The sequence below is a fragment of the Oryctolagus cuniculus genome, chromosome 5 (assembly GCF_051225735.1).
Source record: "Oryctolagus cuniculus isolate XC-2025 breed Fujian yellow rabbit chromosome 5, ASM5122573v1, whole genome shotgun sequence".
NCBI lineage: Eukaryota > Metazoa > Chordata > Mammalia > Lagomorpha > Leporidae > Oryctolagus > Oryctolagus cuniculus.
In genome coordinates this window covers 139,254,842-139,282,331 of record NC_142871.1, presented here as the reverse complement: position 1 = coordinate 139,282,331, position 27,490 = coordinate 139,254,842, and the positions used below count along the sequence as shown (strand labels likewise).

At 52.7% G+C, this 27,490-nt stretch overlaps 2 protein-coding genes across 6 annotated transcripts; one reads left to right on the top strand and one right to left on the bottom strand.

The window, feature by feature from the left end:
* Positions 1 to 26: 26 nt before the first annotated feature.
* On the bottom strand, positions 27 to 2,120 carry ATP6V1G2 (ATPase H+ transporting V1 subunit G2). The gene is made up of 3 exons (XM_002714267.6): positions 1,812 to 2,120; positions 1,482 to 1,582; positions 27 to 1,044 (listed from the first exon to the last, which is right to left on the bottom strand). Exons 1-3 carry the CDS (start codon positions 1,891 to 1,893, stop codon positions 871 to 873), a joined length of 357 nt encoding a protein of 118 aa, XP_002714313.1. The 5' UTR covers positions 1,894 to 2,120; the 3' UTR covers positions 27 to 870.
* Positions 1,087 to 17,087, top strand: NFKBIL1 (NFKB inhibitor like 1). Of its 5 annotated transcripts, XM_070074253.2 has the most exons (5): positions 2,910 to 3,006; positions 3,406 to 3,682; positions 6,939 to 7,161; positions 12,575 to 12,796; positions 12,894 to 17,087. In XM_070074253.2, the coding sequence occupies exons 2-5, from the start codon at positions 3,680 to 3,682 to the stop codon at positions 13,478 to 13,480; spliced, it is 1,035 nt and encodes a 344-aa protein (XP_069930354.2). In that variant the 5' UTR covers positions 2,910 to 3,006; positions 3,406 to 3,679; the 3' UTR covers positions 13,481 to 17,087. The 5 variants fall into 5 exon arrangements, with proteins under 5 accessions (XP_069930352.2, XP_069930353.2, XP_051710931.3 ...); XM_070074251.2 differs by lacking the exons at positions 2,910 to 3,006; positions 6,939 to 7,161 and adding an exon at positions 1,087 to 1,402; XM_070074252.2 differs by lacking the exons at positions 2,910 to 3,006; positions 6,939 to 7,161 and adding an exon at positions 2,173 to 2,308.
* Positions 17,088 to 27,490: the final 10,403 nt, after the last annotated feature.

Here is a 27,490-nt window from a genome sequence, read left to right as displayed (position 1 = left end):
GGAAGGAGGCTGCTTTGACTCATCAGTTGTTCAACCATACTTATTTTATTGACTTAATTGTTAACTGTTACAAAGATGAGGGCGTGAGGAGGAGGCCATGCATTGGGGGGGGGGGGGGTGCATCGTTGCTTTAGATCCCAGAAGCAGTGAGCAGCTGATGAGATACAGACCCCCCCCTGGAGCCGCGACAGAGGGGCTGAATGAGGTCATCATTCCTTCTGCCCACAGGGCCTAAGGTTCTTTGGGAAAAGAGCTGGTGAAAACCCAGTCTGCAGAGAATCACCAGCGAGCGTAACAGCATGTGCAGAATCAGGCACGGACAGACGGGCAGACGCGAGGGAACAGCTGAGTTTAGGTTCTAGCAGATGAGCAAGGGTTGGGGAGACTGTCACGGGGTTGCCCTTTATAGAATCGCGGCTCTTACAGGTCAGGCAGCAGGCTCTCAAAAGGACTCAACACTGCAACAGCCGCACACGGCAGGCCTTGCTCTTACTCCAGTTCCACAGAGGGACACGAGCTACCAGGTTAAGGAGCTGATCCCAGCGGCACAGCCAGCAGGTGGCAGGGTCGGGCGAGGGGCCCAGATCTGCAGGCTATGCAGTCAGTGTGTTTTGCACATCTCTACTTCTCCATGAAACGGATTTGACGACAGGGCTCGGGTCAGTGTGACGTGGAAGCTGACAATGTCCCAGTGAGGGTTAAAGAGCATCAGGGAGATGCAGGCCAGAGCAGGAAGTGCAGGTTTCACAGGACAATTACTAGGTCCTGCCTCCTAGAATCTCCAGGGAACAGAGGTGGGAGGTGATGCTGATTTGAGGGATCCCTTTGAGGGAGGGAACTGGCGGAAGGAGCCAGGCCGGACGGTGGGTTCTAGGCAGCGATCCGATAGTTGGGGTGGACCTGGGGCCTGACATCACAGACCATGCCAAGCAGCTGGGCCAGGACACGCTCACGGTTTCTCTGCTGGGAGCTTTGCATGCCTTGCACCTGGCGCCTCGTAGCCTGTTCCACCTCAGCCGACAGGTTCCCCTGGGAGCCCATGGCCTGGGGAGGAGGGGGTTGGGGAAAGGGGTAGAAGAGAGAAAGGAGAAAGCGGAAAGAAAGAAGGATCCAGGCGCGTGGAGGGAAATAGCCTGGAGCAAGGCCGAGAACAGAAAACCACCCCCACCCAGCAAATCCCGTCTTCTAAACCAACCCCCGCCCAGCAAATCCCGTCTTCTCTAAGCCCCGACAGGCGCTTCATCCTAAAACACCACCCCCCACCCCAGACGCCATCCTACTCCACAGGGACCTCGATAATCCACCGCGCGGCACAAGCGTCAGGGCTCCCAGGCCCTCCTAGGCGTCACAGAGCTTGACCAGCGTCGTGGTCCCCTGCACCCTCTGCCACCTGATGTCCTGGGTGAGTCACCCGCACACCCCTCATTAGATGCACTCGCCGTGGGGGCGCAGGTCCCCATCCCAGCTCCCCCGCAACTCACAGCCTGCTGCTTGCTCTGGAATTCCTGCTCCCGCTCCCGGCGGTACTGCTCCACCTCCATCTGCGCCTCCTCCTTGGCCTGCTTCAGCCGCCGGGCCTTCCCTGAAAGCAGAAAAGGGTGCAGGGGGACCAGGGTGAACCCCCCCCCCCCAAAAAAAAGTGATGGTAGGAGCCAGTCCCTTCCAGAAAGTTCTGCCTTCTCTCTCCGACCCAGCCTCCAGCTCCCAGCTCGCCGCCCACCAGGCTTGGGTTTTCCCAAGGACCCCAACGTTTGCTGCTCCCCTCCTCCACTTTCTCCCCAGACCCCTAAGGGAAGGGGGAGTAGGCTCACTCTTTCTGGCATCCGCCACCTTCTCCGCGGCCCGTTTCTCAGCTTGCAGGAGCTGTTGGATACCCTGGGACTGGCTGGCCATTTCTGTCCAGAGTGCTGGTGCTGTTCTGTAGGCTACCGAGGTACCAGATGGCTCCCACCCCCAGCGCCGGTTTCGCCTCCTCCAGCTCGTTGCTGCAGTCCTCAGCTACCCCTGGGTCTTAGTGCTCCCCCTTTTCGCCCAGCCTGCCGCACCGGGTGTCTCCCCCCAGTCTGATCCTCGGGCTGATGACAGGTCCTCTCCACCTCTCACTCGGGCAGTACCCAGAAAGGCCGCTTGGGGGCAGCAGAGACCAAGCGCCAAGCCGCGCGCCCGCCGTAGCAGGTGCAGGGCCTTGCGGTCGCTCAGGTTTAGGGATGCGCACAGGCGCGGGGACCCGAGGGCTTTCGGGGTGGGAGGAGAGCTTGAGGTGGTCTCTGAGGAGGACACTTAAAGGAGTTGAGAATGGGATGAAAAGGTAGGGATGTCATCTTCGGAAAGAGAGTATGCTGGCCTTCTAATTCCCCCAGCTTTTCCCTCTCAGCCTTGCCCCACGATTTCCAAATCCAAACGCCCGCATCCATTTCATCTGCACCGTCCTACGGTTGTCTCCTGATGTCTTTTTCTCTGTTTGGATTTGTCCCTGTTCTTGGCCTCACTGTGGTTTTATGTTTTCCGTTTTCACTGTGGGTTTTATCCTGTCATTGCCTGCCTTGTTTTCTCTCTTCTCATTTTTCCCTCTATCACTGAACCGCCGCCCTCTCTCCTCCTGGTTGAGAAACGCGGGGATAAACCTCCAAATAGCCCTCATCTCTCCCGGCTCTCGCCTCGCCTCTTTTTCTTAGCCTCTCATTCAAGTCTTTTGGTTTCAAGCGGAACAGTTACTTAAGTTCCCTAGTTTCCCCCCGGAGGCCGGACTGAGAAACTCCCGGTCAGGGCAGAACGCCATCCGGTAGGGCTCCTCAGCGTTCATTTCCGCCCTCCGCCTACGTCAGTCTTTACGTCATTTCCCGCAGCCTGGCGTGTCTCCGCCCTTCCCGCCTCCCTTCTCCGAGCGTCTTAAACTCAGGCCTTGGGCCTACCGCTCTGGGGGTACTTGGGGGGCGGGGGACAGGTCTGATGAGTAACCCCTCCCCCCAGGTCCCAGAGGGAGAAGCCTCTACATCTGTCTGCCGGGTACACTATATTCGCTTTCTAAATCAGTCTTTAAAATTGTGACTTTTTAAAATTCAAATTTCTGCTCAAAATTGCCCCCATCCGGCCCTATTTTTTTTTTTATGCTTTATGAAAAATTTTACCTGGGCTCATGAGCCTTGAAGCAGCGAGACATCCTTTTCTCAAAATTTATGTGAAAAAAATTAAGTCTGTGCCTCCAGTCCCATTCCAAATTTTTTTGTTCCAAGCCTGACTGTCATCTGGGGAGGGATGAGGGCCAGGGCAGGCCTCGGGTCGGGTGGTTTGCTGGAGATCTGAGGAGAAAGGGGGACATCGAGGGAGGCAGGAGCGGGCATCAGAGGTGAGGGGGGACGGGCGCGCCTGGGGTCCTGATCGCCGCCTTTTCTCCTTCTTCCTCAGCCCAAGAGTGCCATGGCCTCCGCTTCGCGCCGCCAGCGCCGAGAGCGTCGCTTCCGTCGGTACTTGTCCGCCGGCCGGCTGGTCCGGGCTCAGGCCCTGCTGCAGCGACACCCGGGCCTCGATGTAGACGCCGGGCAGCCGCCACCCCTGCACCGGGCCTGCGCCCGCCACGACGCCCCTGCCCTGTGCCTGCTGCTGCGGCTCGGGGCCGACCCTGCGCACCAGGACCGCCACGGGGACACGGCCCTGCACGCCGCTGCCCGCCAGGGCCCCGATGGTGAGTCTGCCCAGGGGAAGCCAGCTCGCGGGCAGCCCACCAGGCCTGCCCCTTGAAAGCCCACCCAGAGCTGAGAAGTGAGAGCCGGAGGGGCGCAGCTGACCAGAGCTGGCGCGTGGCTGTCGTGTGTGCCTTGACATTTCTGCGCTGTGCTGTGTGAGAGCCCAACCGTCCCCCCAAACGGCTGGTCTTTAAATGTCACAGCTTCCTAGATTAGGAGCTACTTTGGGGGATTTTTTGGACTTGTTTGCCTGTAGCACAAAAAGTAGCAAAGAAGGTAGACTTGGAAATTAGATTGCCTGGAAAATCCCAGCTCTTGTTTTTTTTAAAATGAGTTATTTATTTTTTTGAAAGACAAGGTGACAGAGAGAGAGAGAGAGAGAGATCTTCCATGTTCAGCCACAATGGCTAGGGCTGGACCAGGTTGAAGCCAGGAGGCAGGAACTCCCCCCTGATCTCCCACCTGGGTGGCAGGGATGAAGTTCTTAAGCCATTATCCGCTGCTTTCCAGGCACATTAGCAAGGGAGCTGGGTCATTAGCAGAGTAGCCAGGGCTGGAATCGGGATGTTGACATCTGGAGGTTTGGCTTAACCCACCATGCCACAACCCCACCCCCACCCCAGAAACCCTCGCTCCTATTGGCTGTGTGTTGTGTTCTGAAACTTCCCGAAGCTTAATCTGTCTACCTGCAAAATGAGCGAAATGCCAGGTGCCTCACAAAGCAATTTTTTTTTTTTGTCCTCACACAGGACTGTACGGTAGATGCTGCCATTAGCCCTCACTTCCAGATTCTGAAACTGGGCGCAGGGAAGTGAGGTCATTTTGCCAGAGTTACACAGCCAGGCACTCACCAGGGATCACAACCCAGGCTGGAGTGTCCACGCTCTTGACAGCTACATTGGCCTGAGTTACACTTCATAGAACTGCAGTGATTGGCTGTTCACAGAGTTCAGAGTGCCCGTGCTGGGACATACGTGGTTTAAGAATCATATACGTATTGAGAGTGTATGACACAGTATAGTCCGCTCTCCACTTCATACCTGTGGGTTCTATATTCATGAATTCAACAAGCTGTGAAGCTAACATAGTCAAAAAATCAAAATGCATCTGACAGACTTTTTCCTTTTCACTATCCCCTAAACAATACAGTTTAACAACTATTTATTTCTATTTATATTGCATTTTTTTCTCGCTCAACTTTTTTTTTTTTTTTTTTTTTTTGAAAGGCAGAGTTACAAAGAAGGAGCGAGAGAGAGAGAGAGAGATCTTCCATCTGCTGGTTCACTCCCCAAATGGCTACAATGACTGGGACTAGGCCAGGCCGAAGCCAAGAGCTTCTTTCAGGTCTCCCACGTGGGTGCAGGAGCCCAAGCACTTGGGCCATCTTCTGTTGCTTTCCTGGGTCATTAGCAGGGAGCTGGACCAGAAGTGGAGTAGCCAGTTCTCAAACCTGCACCTATATGGGATGCCAGAGTCACAGGTGGAGGTTTAACCTGCTAAACCACAATGCCATCCCCCTAGTTTTTTGTTTGTTTTTGTTTTATGTTTTATTTATTTGAAAGGAAGAGAAACAGAGACCAGCAGAGAGAGATCTTCCACCCACTGCTTCACTTCCCAAATCCCTGTAACAGCCAGAGCTAGGACAGGTTAAAGCCAGGAGTTGGAACTCTGTCCAGATCTCCCACATGGGTGACAGGGACCCAGGTACTCAAACCATCACCTGCTGCTCCCCAGGGTGCGTGTTAGAAGGAAGCTGGAATCAGAAGTGGAGCTGAGACTCCAACCAAGGCACCCCAATATGAGATGTGGGTGTCCCAGAATGGCTTCTTAACCACTATGTCAAACACTCACTCCTGTCCTAAATAATCTAAAGGTGATTTAAAGTACATGCATAGGTTAAATGTAAACACTATGGCATTTTATAGAAGAGACTTGAGCATATGTAGGTTTTGGTGTCCAGCTGGTATCCTGGAACCAGCCGCCTACAGGAATCTGTGGACGGCTGTAACTGGAGCGCCCGGCCCATGGTAAGCACTTGTGGATTCTGGTGATTGTTTCTGTTGCCATCAGCAGGTCCCAGACTCGCTGTTCTGAAACGCAGAGACACTCTGGGAACTGAACTTTGTTTTTTAAGACTTTCTTTTTTAAAAAATTATTTTCTTATTTATTTGAAAGGCAGAGTAACAGAGAGGGAGACAGAGAAAAAGAGAAATCTTCCATCTGCTGGTTCATTCCCCTAATGGTTCCAACAGCCAGCGCTAGGCCAGGCCAAAGTCAGGAGCCCAGAACTCCATCCGGGTCTCTTTTGTGGGTGCCGGGGCCCCAATACTTGGGCCATCTTCTGATACTTTCCCAGGTGCATTAGCATGGAGCTGGACCAGAAGTGGAGTAGCCAGAACTCAAACCAGTGCTCATATGGGATGCTAGCCAGCATCACAGGTGGTAGCTTAACCCACTGGGCCACATTGCTCACCCCATCATTGTTTAAATTCCAAGAAGCATGTGAGATTGCTATTATATCCTGTTTACAGACAAGGAAGGTCGGCCCCAGTAGCTTCAGAAACTTGTCTGAAATCTCGGAGCTGATTGAGGTCCTTGCCCCCTGCTCCCCCTCTCAAACCCTGGCGTCCTCGCGGGCCTTACACCCTCCTGGTCCTCTGCCAGCCCTGCCTCCGGGTGGCCTTTAACTCCGAGGCTGAAAGCCCAGCTCATTCCATTTCCAGCCACTTTTGAGACCACCCTGGCTTGGTACAATGAAGCTGTCTCCATGGAGCAGATCAAATGAGCCAGAATCCACCCTGGGAGTTTCCCTCTGAGTTCCCTTGTAGAGTGCGAGGCATGTGCCGGTCCTGCGGGAGTGGCTGGGCTGGGTTACCACAGCCAGTAAGATGCCAGGGAACAGCCCCCATGGGGCTTTTGGTGACTTCTTTCTAGAACCCATGGCTTCATGGGGAAGTGGTCTTTGCTGGTAGAGACCCCACATAAACACACCTTAGTCAGACAGTCACCATTCTCTGCACAGAGCAAGATCCGTGAACACTCAGAAGTAGCGTGGTGTTCTACCGTCTGCCAGGAGACTAAAGCCAGGCCAGGCTGGTCCTCTCTGTGAGCGTAGCATTCATTGCATTTCTGCTCCGTGCCCACACGGGACCAGACGTTGAGCGCCCATTACGCACTTGAGTCTGCAAAGCAAGTGAGCGATGACCCCGTTTCCACAGTGGCTGAGCCATCCAGACCTTCCACTCTGCTTTCCAGCCTCACCTCCCACTGCACACCCACAGACCTGCGACTCCAGCCACCGAGACTCGCCTGCCGCAAGCCTGCTGCTTGCTTGCCTGTCACCTCATCTCCACTTCGCTCAGTGTTGCCGCCCAGCCCAGCACCAGCCCCACCTCCTCCAGGAAGGCCTCTCGGACCACCTCAGCCGCTGTGACCTTTTCTTCCCGAGAGCCTCCGCGTTCACTCATAAGCCTTGGAGGTTGGCATTTTCAGAAACTGTTCTTTTTGCCAGTTAGTTCGCCTGTCCCTTAAAGGTAAAAACCATGGCTTATTGTGGCTTAGGGGAGAGCAATGCTGCCATCCCTGAGACAGAATGAAGTTTTCCTCCACAGAGTTTGTTTCATATTTATTTTTTCCCATTGAAAGTACAGCAGGGGGTGGGGCAATTGAGTGCTGCTTGGGGCACCCACATCCCATATGGAGGGCCTGGGTTCAAGTCCCAGCGCCACTGCTGCGTCCAGCTTCCTGCTAATGCACACTCTGGGAGGCAGCAGGTGAGGCTCAAGTACTTGGGTCCCTGCCACCCACATGGGAGACCTGGACTATGTGCTGGCCTACTGGTTTTACTCTGGCCCAGCCTTGGCTGTGGTGGGCATCTGGGCCATAAACCAGCAGCAAATGGTAGATACCTCTCTGTCTCTCTCTCTCCCTCCCCCTCCCTCCCTCCCCTCCCCTCTGCCTGTCAAATAAATAAATAAAAACAAATAATTTTTTAAAGCACAGCATATGGGGAGGGCCTTCAAAAGTTCATAGAAAACACTATATGAAAAAACTGCATAGATTTAAAAAAAATTTACCCCAAAATAAGCCTATCTTTTAATTCCATTTTTCCATTGGAGCTGGGCCAATCCGAAGCCTGGGCTTCTTCCAGGTCTCCCACAAGTCCAGAGGCCCAAAGACTGGGCCATTTTCCACTGCTTTCCCAAGCCATAGCAGAGGGCTGGATTGAAAGTGGAGCAGCTGGGACTCGAACCGGCGCCCATATGTGGATGCTGGTTCTGCAGGTAGTGGCTTTACCCCCTAAGCCACAGTGCCAGCTGTGCCAAGATGGCATTTCACATACTGGAGGGCTAAGAAGTAGGTCGTAAACAACATGGGGGGTGAGCATGCAGCCTAGCAGTCAAGACACCGGTTAAAATGCCTGCATCAGAATTTCACTCTGCCTCCCACCCCGATTCCTGCCAGTGTAGACGCTGGGAGGCAGCAGTGAGGGCTGAAGTAACTGCGTTCCTATGGAGACCTGAACTGACTTCCTCCTGGCCCAGACCTGGCTGTTGTGGCCATTGGGGGAGTGAACCAGCATATAGGAGCTCTTGTTCTCATTCTCTCTCCCACCTTCCCTCTCTTCCAGCTCTCAAATAAATTAAAAAATTTTTTTTTAATTTTGGCTCACCTAGGGGAAAAGAGTCCTACCCAACTCAAAAGTAAATTCTAGCAGATTCAGCATCTAAATGTGACAGGAAGCTACGCACCAAATTCATAAGCAGGGTTGCCCTGGGGGGGAGGGGTGAATAAAGCTTGGAAGGTGGTTTGGACAGTTTTATCTCTTAGGGTTTAATTCCTTTAAAATAGAATGTGGGGTGAGCACTGGGCCTCCAGGTAAGATGTTCATGTCCCAGATTGAAGTGCCTGGCTTCCATGCCTGCCTCTGGCCCCGACCCCACCTTCCTGCTGGTACAGACCCTGGGAGGGAGCAAAGGTGACTCAAGGAATTGGGTCCCTGCCACACACGTGGAGACCCAGGCTGAGTGCTGAGCTCTGGGCTTCAGCCCTGACCACTGCAGGTGTCTGGGGAGTAAACCAGCAGATGGAGGAGTTTCTGTCTCTCTCTCTCTCAAATGAATAAATGTTTGACTACCTAAAAACATAAAATGTTTTACAAATGTCAGCATATCAATATACCCTGTGATAGGAACAGAGGTGTTTATTATTCAATACTTGGTACTTTTTTTGAATTTTTGAAATCTCAAAAGTATTTTCATTTTATTTGAAAGAGAAATGGACAGAGATCTTCCATCCACTAGTTCACTCTCCAAGGCTGAGCCAGGTGGAAGCCAGGCGCCTGGAACTCATTCTGGGTCTCCCATGTGGGTGGCAGGGACCCAAGTGCTGTGCCATTGGCTGCTGATTTCTGGGTTGCATGTCAGCAGGAAGCCAGACCGAAGGCAGAGTAGCCAGGACTCAGGAGAACACTCCAGCAGGGGATTCAGGCATCCCAGGTGCAGCTTACCTGCTGCCTGCCCCTGAGGTTTTTTTTTAATTTTTCTTTTTTTCTTTTTTTTTTTTTTTTTAAGATTTATTTAGTTGAAAGTCAGAGTTACACACACACAGAGAGAGAGAGAAGTCTTCCATCTGACGGTTCACTCTCCAGTTGGCCACAACGGCCGGGGCGAAGCCAGGAGCTTCCTCCAGGTCTCCCACATGGGTGCAGGGGCCCAAGGGCTTGGGCCATCCTCTACCTCTTTCCCAGGCCATAGCAGAGAGCTGGATCAGAAGTGGGGCAGCCGGCACCCATATGGGATGCTGGTGCCCCAGGCCAGGGCATTAACCCACTGCACCACAGCACCAGCCCCAGTTTTTTTAATTTTTAAAAATAAAAATAGGAGTGGTATTTGGCCTAGCAGTTAAGACCCCAATGAGCACATGCTGGAGTGCTTGGGTTTGAGTCCCCGCTCCACTCCTGATTCCAGCTTCCTGCTAATGCACAGGCTGGGAGGCAGCAGGCGGTGGCTCAAGTAGTTGGGTTCCCGTCACCCATGTGGGAGGCCCAGCCTGAGCTTCCGGCTAACAGCCTCATCCCGGCCCAGCCCTGACCCCCGTGGGCATCTGGGAGTGAACTAGTAGGTGAGATCTTTCCGTCTCGCTGGCTCCAAAATAAATAAATTTTTTAGTTTTTAAATAAAACAAGGGAATATTTTATAATCTTAGAATGAAGATAACCTAAGAATAAAATGAAATGGAATAAAAAATCTAAAAAGAAAATATTGAGATATTTAGCTACATAAAAATTTTTTAAAATATTTTTATTTATTTTCATTGTATTTGAAAGGCCAAAGAGACAGAGAGAGCTCTTCCATCCACTGTATCACTCCCCAGATGCTTGCAAACATTATCATCGGGCCTCCCAAACAATGTCTGTTCCCCTAACAACTTTAAAAGATACATAAGAAAGGAAAAATATATATATATATCAGGCAGAAAATATTTATATAGATACATATAAAACACACAATATGAAGAAGTCTCATTGATATAAATAATTTCCATGGGAAAAGAATTTGAGTCATTCACAGAAGAAATACAAATAGCAAATATATATATATATATATGAAAATGAAGAAAGCTTCATTAGTAAAATCATTTTTAATCTATCCGATTGGCAAGATTAAAGGGTTGATTATATTTAGTCTCAGTAAAGGAAGCCACAGGCATGCTTATACATTCTTGGCAGAATCTTACTGAACGCAGTTTGCAAAAGTGTACATTTTCTTTGACTCAAAAGTTCCACTTCTGAAAATGTGCTCTGCACAAATGTTGGACAAGTCCTCAAAGATGCACGTAGGACGCCGAACAGTTTTGGAAACACGGGCTGTCAATTGGCGAGGAGATCTGTTTGTTTTGCACACACAGTGGAACACTTAACCACGCAGTCATCAAAAAAAAAAAAAAAAAAAGTGAGATAGACTGTATATATTCCTGTGGAAAAAAGACAGACACGGTGTTTCGCCTAGTGGTTCTGATGCCAGTGAAACACCGCATCCCACAGCAGAGGGCCTGGGTTCGAGTCACAGCTGCAGCCCGACTCCAGCTGTGCACTAATGCGCACCTTCCTCTGTGCCCTGGGAGGCAGCACAGACAGCTCAGGTGCTTACATCCCGGCCAGCTGGGCTCTTGGCTCCCAGCTCTGTCCTGGCCCAGTCCCAGCCATGCGGCTGTTTGGGAAGTGAACCTGTGGATAGGAACTGTGTGTATGTGTGTGCGTCTGTCTGTCTGTCTCTCTCAGTCCCAAATAAGTAAATGAATGTATTTTTTTTAAAAAGCAGGTTGCTGAACAGTACATGCAGTATGGTCATAGGTCTCTGAACAGTGCCATGCGTGTTTATGTACACCAAGACCGGACTGGTAGAGACCACAGCAATCTACTGTTAGTGGACAAATTCATTATTCTTTCTTCATAAAGAGAAGAAAGTTTCAATTACATCCCCTTCAAATTAAAATAGCAGATAAAGTTGGAAGGAGAGCCTCTAATCCTACCACTCAGAAACTAGAGTTTTTACTGATTTCTTTCTAGTTCATGTTTTTTCAAGCATAGGATTTGGTGTCCCCCCCCCCCTTTTTTAATGACAGTTGCTTAGATCCTGTATACAGTTTTATAGTCCGCTTGTTTCCACAGCATATCTTTTGTGCAGGCCGTTTAGTATTTACTCTGTACCTTATCTTACTGGTCACTTCCATAGCTGGAGGCCTTCCTCTTTTAAAAACCTAGGAATTTGAAATCTGCCCTACAAGCCTGAGCACACCCCTCCCTCACAGCTGCCGTGAGCCCCATGGGGGAACGAGCACTTGAAAGACAGGACCAGGTATTTGCTGGTTTGGGGAGGACTTGGGGCAGGTCCCAGCCCATGCGCCTGCTCCTGGCACTGACGCGGGTTAGGTGCGGGGAGCGGCCTTGGTCGCCCTGGCTTCCTGCCTTGCTGGCAGGGACAGGTCAACCTGTGCCATCCTTCACCGAGGTCAGCAGTGCTTTCGAGCACCACCCAATAAAGGCTGAAAGACTGCTGGCCCATTTCCTCCTCCCCAGGGAGAGAAAGTAGGTCCACAGGAAGGGAGGCTGCTCCCGCCCCTTCCTTGTGCCCTGAGTGAGGGGGGTGGTTGGTGGCCACAGCAGGTGGGCCTCCAGTGGCATGGCTAACCCTGGAGCTCAGGACTGTCAGCCCCTGGCTGTTTCCTCCCAGCTCCTGAATGAGACCCTCTGTCCCCACCCCTCCCCCTGCCCCAGGGCAGCAGGCCTTTGGAAGAGCTTGGGCTGTTGGCTAGCTACTGGCCCACCCCTCCAACATGCCCTACTAAGGCTGGCTGAGAGGGATGCCCTTGAAAGCATTTATTTTATTGAGTTTATGGAAAAGGGATATAAAGCAGACGAATCTCCGTGTATGTATGTGTGTGTAGTGGTGCAGACTGGCGTGTTGTATTTTACCAGTCTGCTGTGTAGATTTGGGTGAGAGACACGAGGGCTGTGCAGTGACAGTATTTTCAAGCCAACAATAGAATAAGCAGTGGATTCTGATGCCGCCCTAGATGCCTTGAGGCAGAACTGGAAAATGCCATTTGCATTGGTGGAACTTCCAGAACACTGCAACAGTTGGTGGGGACACAGGGCAGAGTGTCTTCAACTACCACACCTGCCATGCATGTGGTAAAACATGAGGACACAGTTGTCAGGGGTGGTTACTTCCTGGTTCCCAGGAGGCATCTGTGTGGGCCCCCCTTCCCATCTTGCTAAGGCTAAGACCAAGAAAATGGGTGACAGGCAGGGGGTGGGATTCAGAATGGCGCCCCTGCCAGGGCCTTGAGTCCCGGCTGACTCCTGCTTGTTGCTGTCCCACACACAGCCTACACAGACTTCTTCCTGCCACTGCTGAGCCGCTGTCCCTCCGCCATGGGAATAAAGAATAAGGATGGAGAGACCCCTGGGCAGATCCTGGGCTGGGGACCCCCCTGGGATTCCACGGAAGAGGAGGAAGAAGATGAGGCTTCCAAGGAGCGGGAATGGAGGCAGAAGCTGCAGGGCGAGCTGGAAGACGAGTGGCAGGAGGTCATCGGGAGGTTTGAAGGTGAGGAGGCCACTGCCTTGCGCCCCCTCCTCTGCGCGCGCCTGCCTCTGGGCCCCGGCCCCTCTCACAGCCCCTCTCCAACCCCCACCCCTGACAGATGATGCTGCCCGTGAGACCCAGGAACCCGAGTCCTTCTCAGCCTGGTCAGATCGCCTGGCCCGGGAGCACGCCCAGAAGCGCCAGCAGCAGCAGGAGGCAGGGAGATCCCGGCGACCCCCGCGGGTCGAGGGCTCCAGTCACAGCTGGCGACAGCAGGAGGAGGAGCAGCGGCTCTTCCGAGAACGAGCCCGGGCCAAGGAGGAGGAACTGCGTGAGAGCCGAGCCAGGAGGGCCCAGGAGGCCCAGGGGGACCGAGAGCCAGAGCTGGCCAGGGCCAGGCCCAGGGCAGAGCCCCCTAGAGGGGCAGGGAGGGGCAGCCTGTGGCGCTTCAGTGATGTGCCCTGGCCCTGCCCTGGGGGCGGGGACCCTGAGGCCATGGCTGCAGCCCTGGTGGCCAGAGGGCCCCCCTTGGAGGAGCAGGGGGCTCTCAGGAGGTACTTACGGGTGCAGCAGGTCCGCTGGCACCCCGACCGCTTCCTACAGCGATTCCGGAACCAGATTGAGACCTGGGAGCTGGGCCGCGTGATGGGAGCTGTGACAGCCCTTTCTCAGGCCCTCAATCGCCACGCGGAGGCCCTCAAGTGAACCCTAAGGAAAGGTCAACAAACTGTGGGCCGCAGTCTCAGGGCTGGGCGGAGGAAGGATCGGACCAGGGATGGGGTCGGCGCGTCGCCAGAGACAGACGCTGCGCGAGGATACGGGGTGGAAGCGAAACCAGTCGGAGCGCGTGGGGGTGTGGCCCTCGACCGCGGCTCCTTGACTGCCATTTCCTAATAAGACCTGGTTCACGTCGCACTCCCGGTGTCTCCTCAGCCTTTTTCCATCACTGTGGTTTGCATCACTCATTCAACATCTCCTTTCCTGCCTGCCCGCTGAAACCCGCAGTTCCCGCACAGCTGCAGCACGCACAGGCGCGCCAAGGCGGACCCTCCGCTGGAGAGGAGAAGCCCCTGCTTGCCCACCCTCATGGTCAGCCCCAGGAAGGCCCTCTTTGCCCTCCAGTCTCCCTCCCTCTGCTGGGATCCTGTCCACTCTGCAGTCGCAGCTGGAGAAACAGATGTGAACAGAGGCGAAAAAGGAACAAAACCAGTTTCCCTCCCCCCCAACTCCCCAGGCAGAACCACATCCTCCTCCCCCTTTAACGCCCCCTCTCCCCAGCGCAGGGCTTTCCCTTTGCTGAGTCACTGAATGAGCTGAGTTGGGGGCGGCTGGGGCTGGAGGACCAAGAGGATGCTGGGGGAGGAAGAGAGAGAGGCAGAATGGATGGAGGAAGATCCCTGTGGGGGAGTGGAATTTCGGTTGCTAAAATTAGGAGCAGATCGAGGAGGCGGAAAGGGCCGAGTTATGTAACCCGGGTTATCTGCTCTTGGGCAACCGGAGATGCACAGCCAGGCTGCTGGGTCCGCAGTTCCTCGGGCCCATCTCCGCTCCAGGGCTGTAGTCTTCACCTCTTCCACAGGTTCTGCCGCCACTCCCAACCTGGGCTCCGTCTTTGGGCACCCCAGGCCAGCCCTTCCACGTAAACATCTCCTCTTCCAAGAACCAGGGTGGCGGGAGGGGGCCTCCATCCCTCCCACTGCTTCTGCCAGGGCCCCACTACAGTGCCCTGGAAACCAGGATAAGAAATGATTTAACCAAACCCGCTGGCATCTGCTACAGGGCACACCTGAGAAGTCAGCAAAAAGAAAGGGTAGGGCTGAAGGAAGGACAGGCACCCACTGGTGTGTGCGCAGCCGTGTGTGTCTGCGTCGCGAATGCTAACATCGGAAACTTGACTTTGAGCTTTGAGCCTTGAGCCTTGATCTACGCTGGAGAATCCCACGAGTGGTGGTAGAAGGTGGCAGGACCGGGAGAGGAAGCTTCTGGAAACCTGGGGACAGGGGCTGGGCATGAGACTGAAGACAGAGCCTGAACCTAGGAGGGGGGCCCAGGCACATGTTCAGGGGCAGAAGGGGGGGGGTGCTGGTGAGAAAGATCCTGTGAGAGGAAGCTGCCGTGATTCAGAGAAGAGACAGTGCTGTGAGCAACCCAGCGTCTAGTTCCTCTCACAGGCGGGAGATTTCGGAAGTGGCATGCAAAGAGCCCAGGCCTGGAGCTGGGGGGAGCCGGCGGCGGGTGCTGGGGTTAGGATCCCTAAGCGAGGGGCTGAGAGGCAAGCAACAGATGAGCTTCACGTCTGAATTCGCTCCTGCGCCCAGGAGATTTCTCTCTGGTTTTTAAGCACATCGTTTCCCCACCCCCACCCCCATGAGTTACTTAAAACCAAGGCAAAGCGAGCCCTTGTTCCCAGACCCCTGGAGCAACCTCTCTTTGGTGTCCCTCCTTGGCGTCTGGCCCCCAGCCCCGGTGGGGGTTCCCCGGAGAAAAAGGTTGTTCACTTTCTCTGACCACACAGTTTCCGCTTCTGTGTCTCTTGTTTCCTAGGCTGATAAAAATACTGAGCCCTAGAGGCCCTTGGCTTCCTCTGACCCCTGGTGCCAGGCTGCAGGCATCCTGTCCACCACAGTGGGGGCAGGGAGGGGACCAGGGATCCCCACGGGGTGGCTCGGTGCCTCCTGGGAGACACTGCAGGGGCTGCAAGTGTGTGTCTCTGCCCTCCTGAGCTGGGAGCAGGGGGTTGAGTCTCCGTGGAGGAAGCTTTGGGCTTCTGTTGGATAAACAGTTGGTGAGGTTGAAGAGGTCATTGAGGGGCTGGGGCTGGAGTAGGTTTGAACTCAGTTAGACAAAGAGTCAGAGCAGGTCGGCTGAGCGGGATGTGGCCTAGAGGTAGTTTCAAGCCCTGCTTCGAGTGTGCAGTCTAACGGGGACACAGACCCCTACACAACCAGCTGACTCAGGCCTGCAGGGTGGACCCGATGGCCAGGTGCAGTGGCTGCAGAGAGGGAGGTGAACGTGACCTGCAAGCATCCGGGGAGGCCATGAGGAGGGGACCGCACCTGCGTGGGCTCTGATGAGTGGGCAGGACTTCGGCGGGTGGAGATGGAGAGGAAGGCTTCGTAGGTAAATGAGACGGCTTCAGCAGAGGCCAGGAAGCCAGAAAACAGGCTGAGAAACGGACGAGAGCATCCTGCACCGAAGGGCACAGGCGTGAGGGAGCGTGTGCTGAAGAAGGAACGGCAGAACGCCAAGGTCACAGGGAAGTGCTATGGGACATGCAGGCAAGGAGTAGGAAAACCTGTCATCACCTCACTCCCTGCTGTGTGTTAATAGCCATTTTCCCAACACCAGGAATCTGATGCACTCAGGAAACTGTAGCCCAAAGCTTGGCGTGTTGCCTTGTTGAGTACTTTGAGCTAAACGAGATTGAGAGGGCTCAGAAGCAATCTCTCTCTCTCTCTCTCTCTCTCTCTCTCTCTCCCCCATCGCCTGTCTTGCTCCCCATGAAGAGAATTATAAAAATAACTCCTTTTCCCAAATCAGGACATAGAAACCAGAAAAGGCAGCCATAGAATCTACAAAGAGTCTAACCTTCCTCCCCCCCCCCCCCCAAACACCTTTTTTAAAAAGTCTCTAACCTACCTTGTCTGGCACTTGGTTAGAAGAGCTTGGTCTAGGGCAGGCGCTGTGGTACAGAGGGTTAAGCCGCGGTCTGCAGCACCAGCATCCCATATGGGTGCCAGTTCAAGTCCTGGCTGCTCCACTTCTGAACCAGCTCCCTGCTGATGCACCTGGGAAAGCAGCAGAAGATGCTCTGAGAAATTAGGCCCCTGCACTCACCGTGGGAGACCCGGAAGAAGTTCTGGCTCCTGCCTTCAGCCTGGCCCAGTCCCGGCCGTTGCAGTCCTTTGGGCAGTGAACCAACGATGGAAGATCTCTCTCACTGTCTCTCTCTCTCTCTCTCTCTCTCTAACTCTGTCTTTCAAATAAATATTTAAAAAAAAAAAAAAAGAAGAAGAAGAAGAAAGAAAGAAAAGAAAAGCTTCATTCCAGACACATCCTGTCCGTTCCTACAGGAAGGAAAGCTGCAAAGAGAGGCCAGGGAGAATCTGGACAGACCAGCCTCGTTTCGGCCCTCCGTCGGTTGCCATTAGCTCACACCCTTTTTGTCCAATCACGTTTCCACGCGCTGCCTGTTCTTCATCAAGTCTAAGCGCTTAGAAATGGACGGTTTTCCTTGGGGCCTGGGTCTTCACTTCTGAGGGTTCCCGTATCACGTAAAACTTTGATGCAATAAAGCTTGGGTATGCTGTTCTCTGGTTAGCCTATCTTTTGCTATTGGAGTATTGGCCATGACCCTTCCGCGGGGTGAGGGAAGGGATCATCCCTTGCTGCCCGTGCATTGCCAACAGGAATAAGGAGTCCGTCCCCATGTCCAGATGACAAAGCTGAGGCCCTTAGTGTGGCCCCTGCTTAAGGCCGCATGGCTAAAAAGTAGGGGAACGAGCATTCCACTCACAGACCCTGAAGCTGTGTGCTTTCCACTGAAGTCCCAGCACTACCAAGTGGCATTAAAGGAAGGAAGAGATTTCATAAACTGTGAGGGGACTTTAGGACATGACAAACAGTCGGATGGGAAAAGAGGACCCTTAGCTGACTAAAAGTTTTGAGCCCAGGGGATTGGAAAGATGATGATGGCCTACACCAGGGGTGGGGAACATCTTTATCTGCCAAGGGCCATTTGGATATTTCTAACAACACTCAAGAGGCCACACAAAATTATCAACCTTAAAAATGAGCCTGATATAGATTTACTGAACTTTTTTTTAAAGAATTATTTTATTTATTTGAAAGACAGAGTTACAGAGAGAAGTAGAGCCAGAGAGAGAGCTCGTCCATTCCGCTGGTTCACTCCCCAAATGACCACAACGGCCAGTTCTGAGCTGATCCGAAGCCAGGAGCCAGGAGCTTCTTCCAGGTCTCCCAGGCGGGTGTAGGGGCCCAAGGACTTGGGCCATCCTCTACTGCCTTCTCAGGCCATAGCAGAGAGCCGGATCAGAAGTGGAGCAGCCGGGACTCAAACCAGTGCCTACATGGGCTGCCGGTGCTGCAGGCTGGGGCTTTAACCCGCTGCACCATAGCACCGGCCCCAAATTTACTGAACTTTGAGAACCTTCTACAGTTGCCTTGGCCACTGGAGACAGACCAGATGACTACACAGCCCAAGGGATATCCCCCAGCCCTGGACACACCAAGAAGGAAGAGGATGGCTGAAGAAAGATAAGTTCAGTTCCAAACATTTAAACTTTTCTTAAGCATTTGTCTGGAGCAGGGCACTGCCAGACAACAGATATAAGAAAAGAAAAAAAAATGTGCCTTCCCAGCCTTACAGTCTAGTGAGACAAACAAGCAACACCCACACTGCTGATGGGAGGTGCACCTGCTCAGAGGGCTCAAAGGCTGCTGAGTGTGAGGGGCTGATATGACACTCAGGCAGAAGTCTCCAGCAAGAAGGTGTGAACCTCAAAGAGTCTGGACTGGAGGGATGGATGTGGCCGTCATTCCCTTCCTGGGGAAGGTGGCGGAGTGGCCACACAAATCCCTAAAGCAGCGAAGCGCGAGGAGCGGTCAGAGAGCAGGGTGAGGGAGGGCTGAGCAACCGCATCTGAGGCTTTGCAGAGGTCTCGCAGGTGAGGGCTGGAAACGGTCCTTCGGGCTCAGGAACTAGACGATTACAAATTTTGAGAATATCATTTCCATTTAATAAGAGGCAGAACTCACTTCGTACAGGTTGAGGAATGAGTGAGTGGGAGGTGAGGGAAGGGAGGCGGTGGGTACAAAGTGACAGAACAGTGAATACACAAGCTCGTTAAGAATCATCTCTTAGTTCTACCCACGAATTCGGCGGACGAGGACGGACGAGGAAAATTTTACCAGTTCCTGAAAATGCGGGCTACTCTCTTGACATCACGTGGAAAGGGAAGTGAGGGGTGAGTGGACGGTTGAGGGAGAAGGAGTTCAGGGAAACAGTTTTTTTATTTTCAAGAAATAAAATTGAGTCAGTGTGTAAAAGGAAAGATGCACAACGAGAAAAAGAAGCTGAGAATACGAGGAGGGGGAAGGACGTGGGAAAGACAAGGCCGTGGACGAGGAGCCTGGATGAAAGGAGAGCTGGGGCCGCGCCGCCTGCAGCGCCGGCATCCCAGAGGAGCACAGGCTCGAGTCCCGGCCGCTCTGCTCCGCTGTGGCCTGGGAAAGCAGTGGAAGACGGCCCAGGCGTTTGAGCCCCTGCACCCATGTGGAAGACCCAGAAGAAGCTCTGGCTCCTGGCTTCAGATTGGCCCAGCTCCGACCATTGCAGCCATTTGGGGAGTGAACCAGCGGATGGAAGACCTCTCTCTCTCTCTGCCTCTCCTTCTCTCTGTGTAACTCCAGCTTTCAAATAAATAAATAAATCTTAAAAAAAAAAAAAACAGGGCCTGAAAGATTTGTCAAAGAATGCAGACAACTCTGGATTGGAAGGCCGGATGGGAGTCCAGTGCCCACCAGACTCTCCGGAAGCCCAAAAGGACTCAGGAGTGAGACCTTCGAGCTGACCCCATGCAATGTGTTAGTCTTCCTGCTGGGACATCAGGGAGGTGAGAGATTCTAAAATGATAATGAAAAAGTAATGGAAATCATTACCCGTGCAGGATGCTAAGCAAATCAATAAGGGGAGAAGTGAAGTCTTGATGGGGACGAAGAACTGATTCAGTGGGAGGAAGAGTGGGAAACGTGACAAGTGGGTGGCTGTGATGAAAGGAAAATTTCAGAGTTCGAGACCTGGAAGGTCAGGGCGGGCACTCGGTGCAGCGGTGAAGATGCCGCCTGGGATGTCCCCACGCCACATCCGAGAGCCAGGGTTGGGTACCAGCCCACTTCCAACACCAGCTCCCTGCTGATGTACGCCCAGGGAGGCGGCAAGTGATGGCTCAACTGTTTGAGTCTCTGCCACCCACATGGGAGACCCAGACTGAGTCCGGAGCACCTGGCTTCAGCCTGGGCCTGTCCTGGCCATTACTGGCAACTGTAGAGTGAACCAGCAGGTGGAAGATATCTCTCCTCTCTCTCTCTGTATCTCTCCTCTCTCTCTCTGTATCTCTCTCTCTCTCTCTCTCTCTCCCTCTCTTTCTCCCTCTCTCTCTCTCTCCATTTCAAATAAAGTGGGAAAAAAAGACCCTGAAGGGATAGCCCTTCAAAGTGATACTGAGGTTCAAAGTACGACCTAGCTCAGGAGTGGCTGATTTGGGTCACATGATCCAGCTCCCTGCTAAGCACCTGGGAAGGCCGCAGGTGATGACCGAGGTGCCCCTGCCGCCCATGTGGGAGACTAGGATGGAGTTCTTGGCTTCTGGCTCCAACCTGGGCGAGCCCTGACTGTTGCAGACACCTGGGGAGGGAACCAGTGGAAGGAAGACCTCTCTTTCTTTCTCTGTCGCTCTGGCCTTTCAAATAAATAAATCCATTTTTTTAAATAAAATAAAATCAAGCAGAGAAAAAAGCTGCAAAGATGCTGGAGTAGAGAAAGTTGAAGAATTGAAGCACCAGAGCATAAAACTCATCTAATCTGTGTGGTTTTAAAGTCATTGAAGATGGTGGTGGCAGATGAGATATGGAGAAAGTGTGAGTGAGGTATGCAAGTTGTTAAGAGCATACCGATGGGGGCCAGCGCTGTGGTGTAGCAGATAAAGCCACTGCCCGCAGTGCCAACATCCCATATGGGCTCCAGTTTGAATCCCAGCTGTTCCACTTCCAATCCAGCTCTCTGCTATGGCCTGGGAAAGCAACGGAAGATGGCCCAAGTCCTTGGGCCCCTACACCCACATGGGAGACCAGGAAGAAGCTCCTGGCTCCTGGCTTCAGATCAGCTCAGCTCCAAGCCATTGCGGCCATCTGGGGAGTGAACCAGTGGATGGAAGACCTCTCTCTCTCTCTCTCAAACCAGCGCCCACATGGGATACCAGCACTGCAGGCCATGGCTTTCACCCACTGAGCCACAGCGTCGGTCCCAATAAATAAATCTTTAAAAAAAAAAAAAAAAAGCATACCATGATGCTGATGGAGAAGACTGCTGTGGAGACAGAAGGCGGGGGGGGGGGGGGAGGAGGAGGAGGTTATGGATGGTGCAGGGGGAGAAGAGAGTCCTGACCTCTCCGCTCCGCCCGCACTCCCGCAGTGATAAGGATCACTTTCTACAGACTTCATCAAAGACAGAAGCAGCCACGTTAGGGGGAGGCCAGGTCCCAAGTTGCCCAGAGGAAGATGATTTTGAAAATGAAATGTAGGATCTGAATGCATGAGAGAGATTAAGCTCCAGTGAGAATGCAGGAGACAAGATAAAGCCTGGAGGGTTTTGCTTCTGGAAGCAGAGACTGGTGCTCCCGGATTGCAGAATGGAAGTTGTATTACATTTAATGTGGGGGGAACGCATCAGGAAATATAACGTGCATGTATGCACATTATGAAAAAACTAAGCATTGATTTCATTGTTCTGCACAAAAATAAAGTTATCTGTTAATTTCCACTCCTGTGAACTTTTTCAAGCCCTTTTAAGTAACCTTGAGGGGTTTCATGAGAATGCACAAGATGAGGTATCTCTCCCAGTTCCGTGGCTTTAAATGCCATCTCCGTGCTACAAGTCCCATTTTTCCCTCTCTCTACCCCCCCAACTTCAACCCCCGAAATCACACACCCAGCTGCCAACCAACACCTCCTCTTACAGTTCCCTCTAACGGCTTTAGACCTGGCACCTGGCGCTCCACCAGAACCCTACTCTCCCAGTTGCCCCACCTCCTCCCAGCCATCCCACGGCTGCCACCATCTCCAGCATCATTACAGTCACCTCCCACTGGTGTCCCTGCTCACCCTCGTCCCTTCCAATCCAGCCTCAACTGCGATCTTCCAAAATCCCAAGTCCAGGCACCACCCTGTCTGTCTGTCTGTCTCTCTCTCACACTACACACACACACACACACACACCCGGCTGCTGACTGCCTCCATGGTTGAATACAACCTAGATGACCCAGCCCTGCTGTGGCCTTTTCTATCGACCCCCTGCCCTCCTCTGGGACCTCATCTCCTGCCCCTCTCCCAGTCTCTCTGCTTGAGCCACACGGACCTTCGTTCTGTTCCCCAGCACCCCCAGTTTGTTCCCACCCCCCAGCAGCTGCAGCAGCTCTTCCCTTTGCCTGGAGTGTCTTGCCCCCACACTCTCCCCTGGTGATTCTTTCTGTCACTTGGGTCTCAGTGTCATTGCTGCTCACTCAGAGCCAGCTTTGCCGACTACTCCATCCAAAGTAGTTCTTTGGGGCCAGCGTTGTGGCACAGCGAGTTAAGCCTCAGCTTGTGGTCTTTGCAATCCCGTATTACAGTGCCAGTTTGCATCGTGTCTGGTTTGCTTTTGCCTCCGGTCCACCTTCCTGCTAATGTGCCTGGGAAGGCAGTGGATGATGGCCCAAGTACCTGGGTCCCTGTCACTCATGTGAGAGACAGGATAGAATTCTTGGCTCCTGGCCTCAGCCTGGCCAAGCCCTGGCTGTTGTGGTCATTTGGGAAGTGAATCAACAAAGGAAAGATCTCTTTCCCTTTCTCTCTCTCTCTCTCTCTCTCTCTGCCTTTCAAATAAATAAATAAATAAAATCTTTTTTAAAAAAAAGTAGTTCTTGCCATTCTTATTACATCATCCTGTCTTTCTCGTTGCACCACCCTCTGATTCCTTCTTCAGTTTCTTTCCCGCCTGCTCTTGGCTGGGATGCAATCCCCACGTGCGCTGGTTGCCTGCCACCACCTCCCTCTGGTGTAGAACAGCATCCAGCACATGGCAGGCACCCAATAAATTGTTATTAAACGGAAGGACAGGAGGATAACGGGATACAGCAGCATGTAGTTCAATTCTAGGCTGTGTCTCAGATCAAACGTACACATTTAGAGTCACATTAACGTTTGGGGTTAAGAACGGGGATAAGTTGGTTTAAGGCTTAGCCCTAGAAACAGGGTTGGGTTGGTTTAGAGGATAAGTTTTGTTCTGGAGTTTATTTATTGGGATATGTTTTAGATTTTAGGTCAGATACAGTTGGCACTGAGTTTGAGCTGTGATCTGGGTTGAGGTTTAAGTGTGGGTTAGGGTTGAAGTCGGTATTAAAAATCCCGGTGTGGGTTTCGAGGCTTAGTTGAAGTTTGCAGCTGTCATTTCAGCCTCGCCAGGAGCCCTCAGAGATTCCATTAGCTGCTCCAGAAGTCACTAAGAGACTGCCTTTCCCTGAGTGGAGGGCACAAGACTCCAGTCAGCAGCCCTCCCACCCAGGGAAAGCCCCAAACCAACTGCTGGCCTCCCCAAGAAAGAAACCGAATTTCACACAACCTCTGAAACTGAGATTGAAACCAAGATTGGCTCATCGCAAGGAGCAGCCTCCGGCCCTCCGCCCGGCTCCCGTGACACCGCCACGGCCCTTCCTTCCTCTCAGGCTCGCCCATCTCCCAGCACCCCCTGCCTTCCCCTTGTGCACCCCCCAGCCCCAGCCCCAGGCTCCCTCTGTGATGGAAGTCGCTCCCTCTCTGCGGCTCACTGCTCATCGCATCACGTGTGTGTTTCAACAAGGCTCAGCTGCGCTCGGAGCAACAGGAGAGGAAAGAAAGAGAGAGAGAGAGAGAGAGAGAGAGAGAGAAAGAGAAAAAGAGAGAGAAAGAAAGAGAGAAAGAGAGAGAGAGAGAGAGAGAGAGAGAGAGAGAGAGAGAGAGAGAGAGAGAAAGAAAGTCCCAGAGAAAGAGAGACATAGAGAAGGGAGAGGAGCAGGGGCCAAAAGGGAAACAACAGTGACACAAGGGCAAAGTTCAAAGAGCAAGAAGGGGGCTGGCACTTGGCCTAGAGGCTTAGACGCCTGTGTTCTACACCAGAGGACGTGGGTTTGATTCTCGACTCCAGCTTCCCGCTAATGCAGAATTTGGGTGGCCGCGGTGACTGTTCAAGTGGGTTAGCAGCCAGTGTCCCCCTTCTTCTCCCTCCATCCTTCACAAACAAGTGAATTCTCTTTTTAAAAAAGAAGACGAAGCTAGACGAAGAGATTTAAGATACATCCCTCTCGGATGTCTCTTCTCCTGTCACATCTGGTCAGCCACGAAGATGTAGGTTTTCTACATCTGTTCTCCTGCTGCTGCCTCAATATAAACACAGACGCCCGCACCTCCCAGCGGCAGTGACCCCAAACCCTGCTGGTTTCTCCTTTAGTCCCTGCTCCACGCCCCAATCCAATCTCCATGTGGTCTCCAGACTCATTTTGCTTTTTCTTTTAAGATCTATTTGTTGATTTGAAAGGCAGAGTGACAGCGAGAGATAAAGAGAATCTTCCATCTACCAGTTCACTCCCCCAAATGACCACAACAGCCAGGGCTGGGCCAGGCTGAAGCCAGGAACCAGGAACTCCATCTGGGTCCCCCTGCCACGGATGACAGGAACCCGGGTTCGCGGGCCATTATCTGCCGCCTTTGCAGGCTCGGTAGCAGAGAGCTGGACTGGAAGCACACAGCCAAGTCAAACCAACGCGCCGATATGCAAACTGCAGCTTAACCCGCTGCACCACAACACTCGCCCCCAGGCTCATTTTCTGACATATCAATCTAGTGGTTTCCTTTCTCGCTTAATATTTTAAGTGACTTTCCATCACATTTAGTGAAATCTAAACTTGGGGTTAAGGCCTTCGGGATATGTTCTCAGCTTTCCCCCCAGCCTCACCTCTGCTCTTTCCACGCATTACGGGCCCTGAACTCTCCCACCTCGGGCCTTTGCACAAACTCCTCCCTCTACCTGGGACCCCCACCCATCAGCAAGCTCTTTGCCTCCGGCAGCAGCAGCACCTGAGCCGTCTGTCCACCAGACCAGGGCCACAGATTCTCTGTGGTTGAGCCCACGGTCCTGGGGCTACCCCACTTTCTTATCCTTGCACTCCAGAGGTCGGGGGACCAGCATTCACATCTGTACCCTCGGCGCTGTGGAGCAGAGAGAAAGCCAAAGAGGCAGAATGCGAGCTGCTGGGTCTCGGGACACAGCACCCCAGCTATGGGCCTGCTGCTGCTGGAACTGGAAGACTGGAAGGTCCCGAGGCAGCTGCCCTTCTCCTGCTCTGTCTTCTCCACTCCCCTACCTTCCACCCCAAGCCAAGCCACGGGACCCAGCACCCCTCATCCCCAAATCCAGCCACAAAATTTAGGATTACTACTCTACCTTCTCCCCTACCTCTCTGAGTCACAACCGGCAATAAAGCAACTCCCGACCTGCCTCGTGTCGTCAGCCTTCCATCACTATAACGAAACACCTGGGGCACCGACTTTATAGAGGGAAGAGGTTCAGCTTGGCTCCCGTTCCAGGGTCCACAGAGTGAGATCCAGATCAGTGGGCCTCGTTGGTTTAATCTGTCAAACTGATATTCGTTTTTTTTTTTAAAGATTTATTTATTTATTTGAAAGACAGAGTTACAGAGAGGCAGAGAGAGAGAAAGAGAGAGAGTCTTCCATCTGCTGGTTCACTCCCCAGATGGCCCACAATGGCCAGAGCTATGCTGATCTGAAGCCAGGAGCCAGGAGCTTCTTCCAGGTCTCCCACATGGGTGCAGGGGCCCAAGGACTTGGGCCATCTCTACTGCTTTCCCAGGACATAGCAGAGCTGGATCGGAAGTGGAGTAGCCGGGACTCGAACTGGCACCCATATGGGATGCTGGCACTGCAGGCAGCGGCTTTACCCACTACGCCACAGCACCAGCCCCTCATACTGATAATCTCGCTGACAGAATCTTAGCTCTTCGATGCTCCCATGTCACACAAAACTTGGATTGAACAGGGCCAGCTGCTCCACTTCCGATTCAGCTCCCTGCTGAGAAAGCAGGAGCTCCTGCTGGGAAAGCAGGAGAAATCACTCACGCGTGCTCAGAATAAGAATTTATCACGACAGGATACATGACCCTTCCAGAACCTGTGCCTGAGTGCAGTGTGCCCAGGGCAGCAGCACTTTAGCCTCACCAGCCCAAGCCCCAGCCCCTCTCAACTGCCCAATTCACCACAGCAATAGCAACAACAATAATATTTGAGAGCCGGCACTGTGGCTTAGAGGGTAAAGCACCAGTTCGAGTCCTGGCTGCTCCACTTCCAATCCAGCTCTCTGCTATGGCCTGGGAAAGCAGTAGAAGACGGCCCAAGTCCTTGGGCCCCTGCACCCACCAGGGAGACCCAGAAGAAGCTCCTGGCTCCTGGCTTTGGATTGGCCCAGCTCTGGCCATTGCAGCCAATTGGGGAATGAATCATCGGATGGAGAACCTCTCTCTCTCTCTCTGCCTCTCCTCTCTATGTGTAATTCTGACTTTCAAATTAAATAAATAAATCTTTAAAAAAAAAAAAAGAACCTTTAACTTACAAGTTAAGAGAAAACTGGCTCTTCTACAAGAATGTTCAAATCGACGCTTTTCATATTAGCTAAAAACTAGAAAGAAACCAAATGCCTCCACAGAACACATTAGAGTGTGCTCATCCGATGGACTCACATCACACATTAGAGTGTGCTCATCCGATGGACTCGCATCACACATTAGAGTGTGCTCATCCGATGGACTCGCATCACACATTAGAGTGTGCTCATCCGATGGACTCGCATCACACATTAGAGTGTGCTCATCCGATGGACTCGCATCACACATTAGAGTGTGCTCATCCGATGGACTCTCGCATCACACACACAACTGCTGAGAGCTCATGAGGTGGTGTGGCACCTTAAGCTGCCCCTTCGATGCCAGCAGCCCACATCGCAGCGCTAGTTTGCATCCTGGCTTTGGTCTAATGTACCTGGGAGGGCAGCACATGCTTACCCAAGTATCTGGGTCCCTGCCATCCACATGGGAAACCCAGATGGAGTACCTGACTCCAGCCCCGGCTGTTGCAGCCATTTGGGGAATGAGCCAATGGATGGAGGATTTCTCTCTCTTTCTCTCTCTTTCTCTCTCTCTCTCTCTGTCTTCCTCTCTCTCTCTTCTCTTTCACTCTTTCAAATAAATAAACAAATCTTTTAAAAAATATCTGTAGAGGGCCAGTGTTGTGGCGCAGTGGGTTAAAACCCTGGCCTGCAGTGCCAGCATCCCAAATGGACACCGATTCTAGTCCCGGCTGCTCCACTTCTGATCCAGCTCTCTGCTATGGCCTGGGACAGCAGTAGAAGATGGCCCAAGTCCTTGGGCCCTGCACTCATGTGGGAGACCTGGAAGAAGCTCCAGGCTCCTGGCTTCAGATCGACACAGCTACGGCCGTTGCGACTTTCTGTTCAATGAACCAGCAGATGGAAGACCTCTCTCTGTGTCTCTACCTCTCTCTGTAACTCTGTCTTTCAAATAAATAAAATAGATATTTTTTAAAAGAGCAGCAATTCAACAATAAAAGGTGTCATTTACATTTAAAAATATATTTGTAAAATTCTGACAGATGCGACCACGTGTGTGAATCTCACAGATACGCTGAGTGAAAGATGCCGAGCGCTCCTGAGCACTTCCTCTGTGATTTCATTTATACTAAGTCCACAAGCAGGAAGAACCAAGCTGCGGTGAGCAGGGCCAGAGAGCAGTTGGTTTTCTGGAGGGGACTGACTGGGCGGGAGTACAAGGGAACCTGTTGGGGACCAGAAAGCATATAGCAGTGGGTGACAGCTCC

Bases quoted from the DNA above. Each gene is read 5' to 3' on its own strand.
- NFKBIL1 (XM_051854971.3), top strand. From the start codon at position 2,950: ATGAGTAACCCCTCCCCCCAGGTCCCAGAGGGAGAAGCCTCTACATCT. The intron at 3,683-12,574 runs GTGAGTCTGCCC...TCCCACACACAG, and splicing joins TGCCCGCCAGGGCCCCGATG to CCTACACAGACTTCTTCCTG. The intron at 12,797-12,893 runs GTGAGGAGGCCA...CACCCCTGACAG, and splicing joins GGTCATCGGGAGGTTTGAAG to ATGATGCTGCCCGTGAGACC.
- ATP6V1G2 (XM_002714267.6), bottom strand. From the start codon at position 1,893: ATGGCCAGCCAGTCCCAGGGTATCCAACAGCTCCTGCAAGCTGAGAAA. The intron at 1,583-1,811 runs GTGAGCCTACTC...TTCTGCTTTCAG, and splicing joins GGTGGCGGATGCCAGAAAGA to GGAAGGCCCGGCGGCTGAAG. The intron at 1,045-1,481 runs GTGAGTTGCGGG...CCTCCTCCCCAG, and splicing joins TCCAGAGCAAGCAGCAGGCT to GCCATGGGCTCCCAGGGGAA.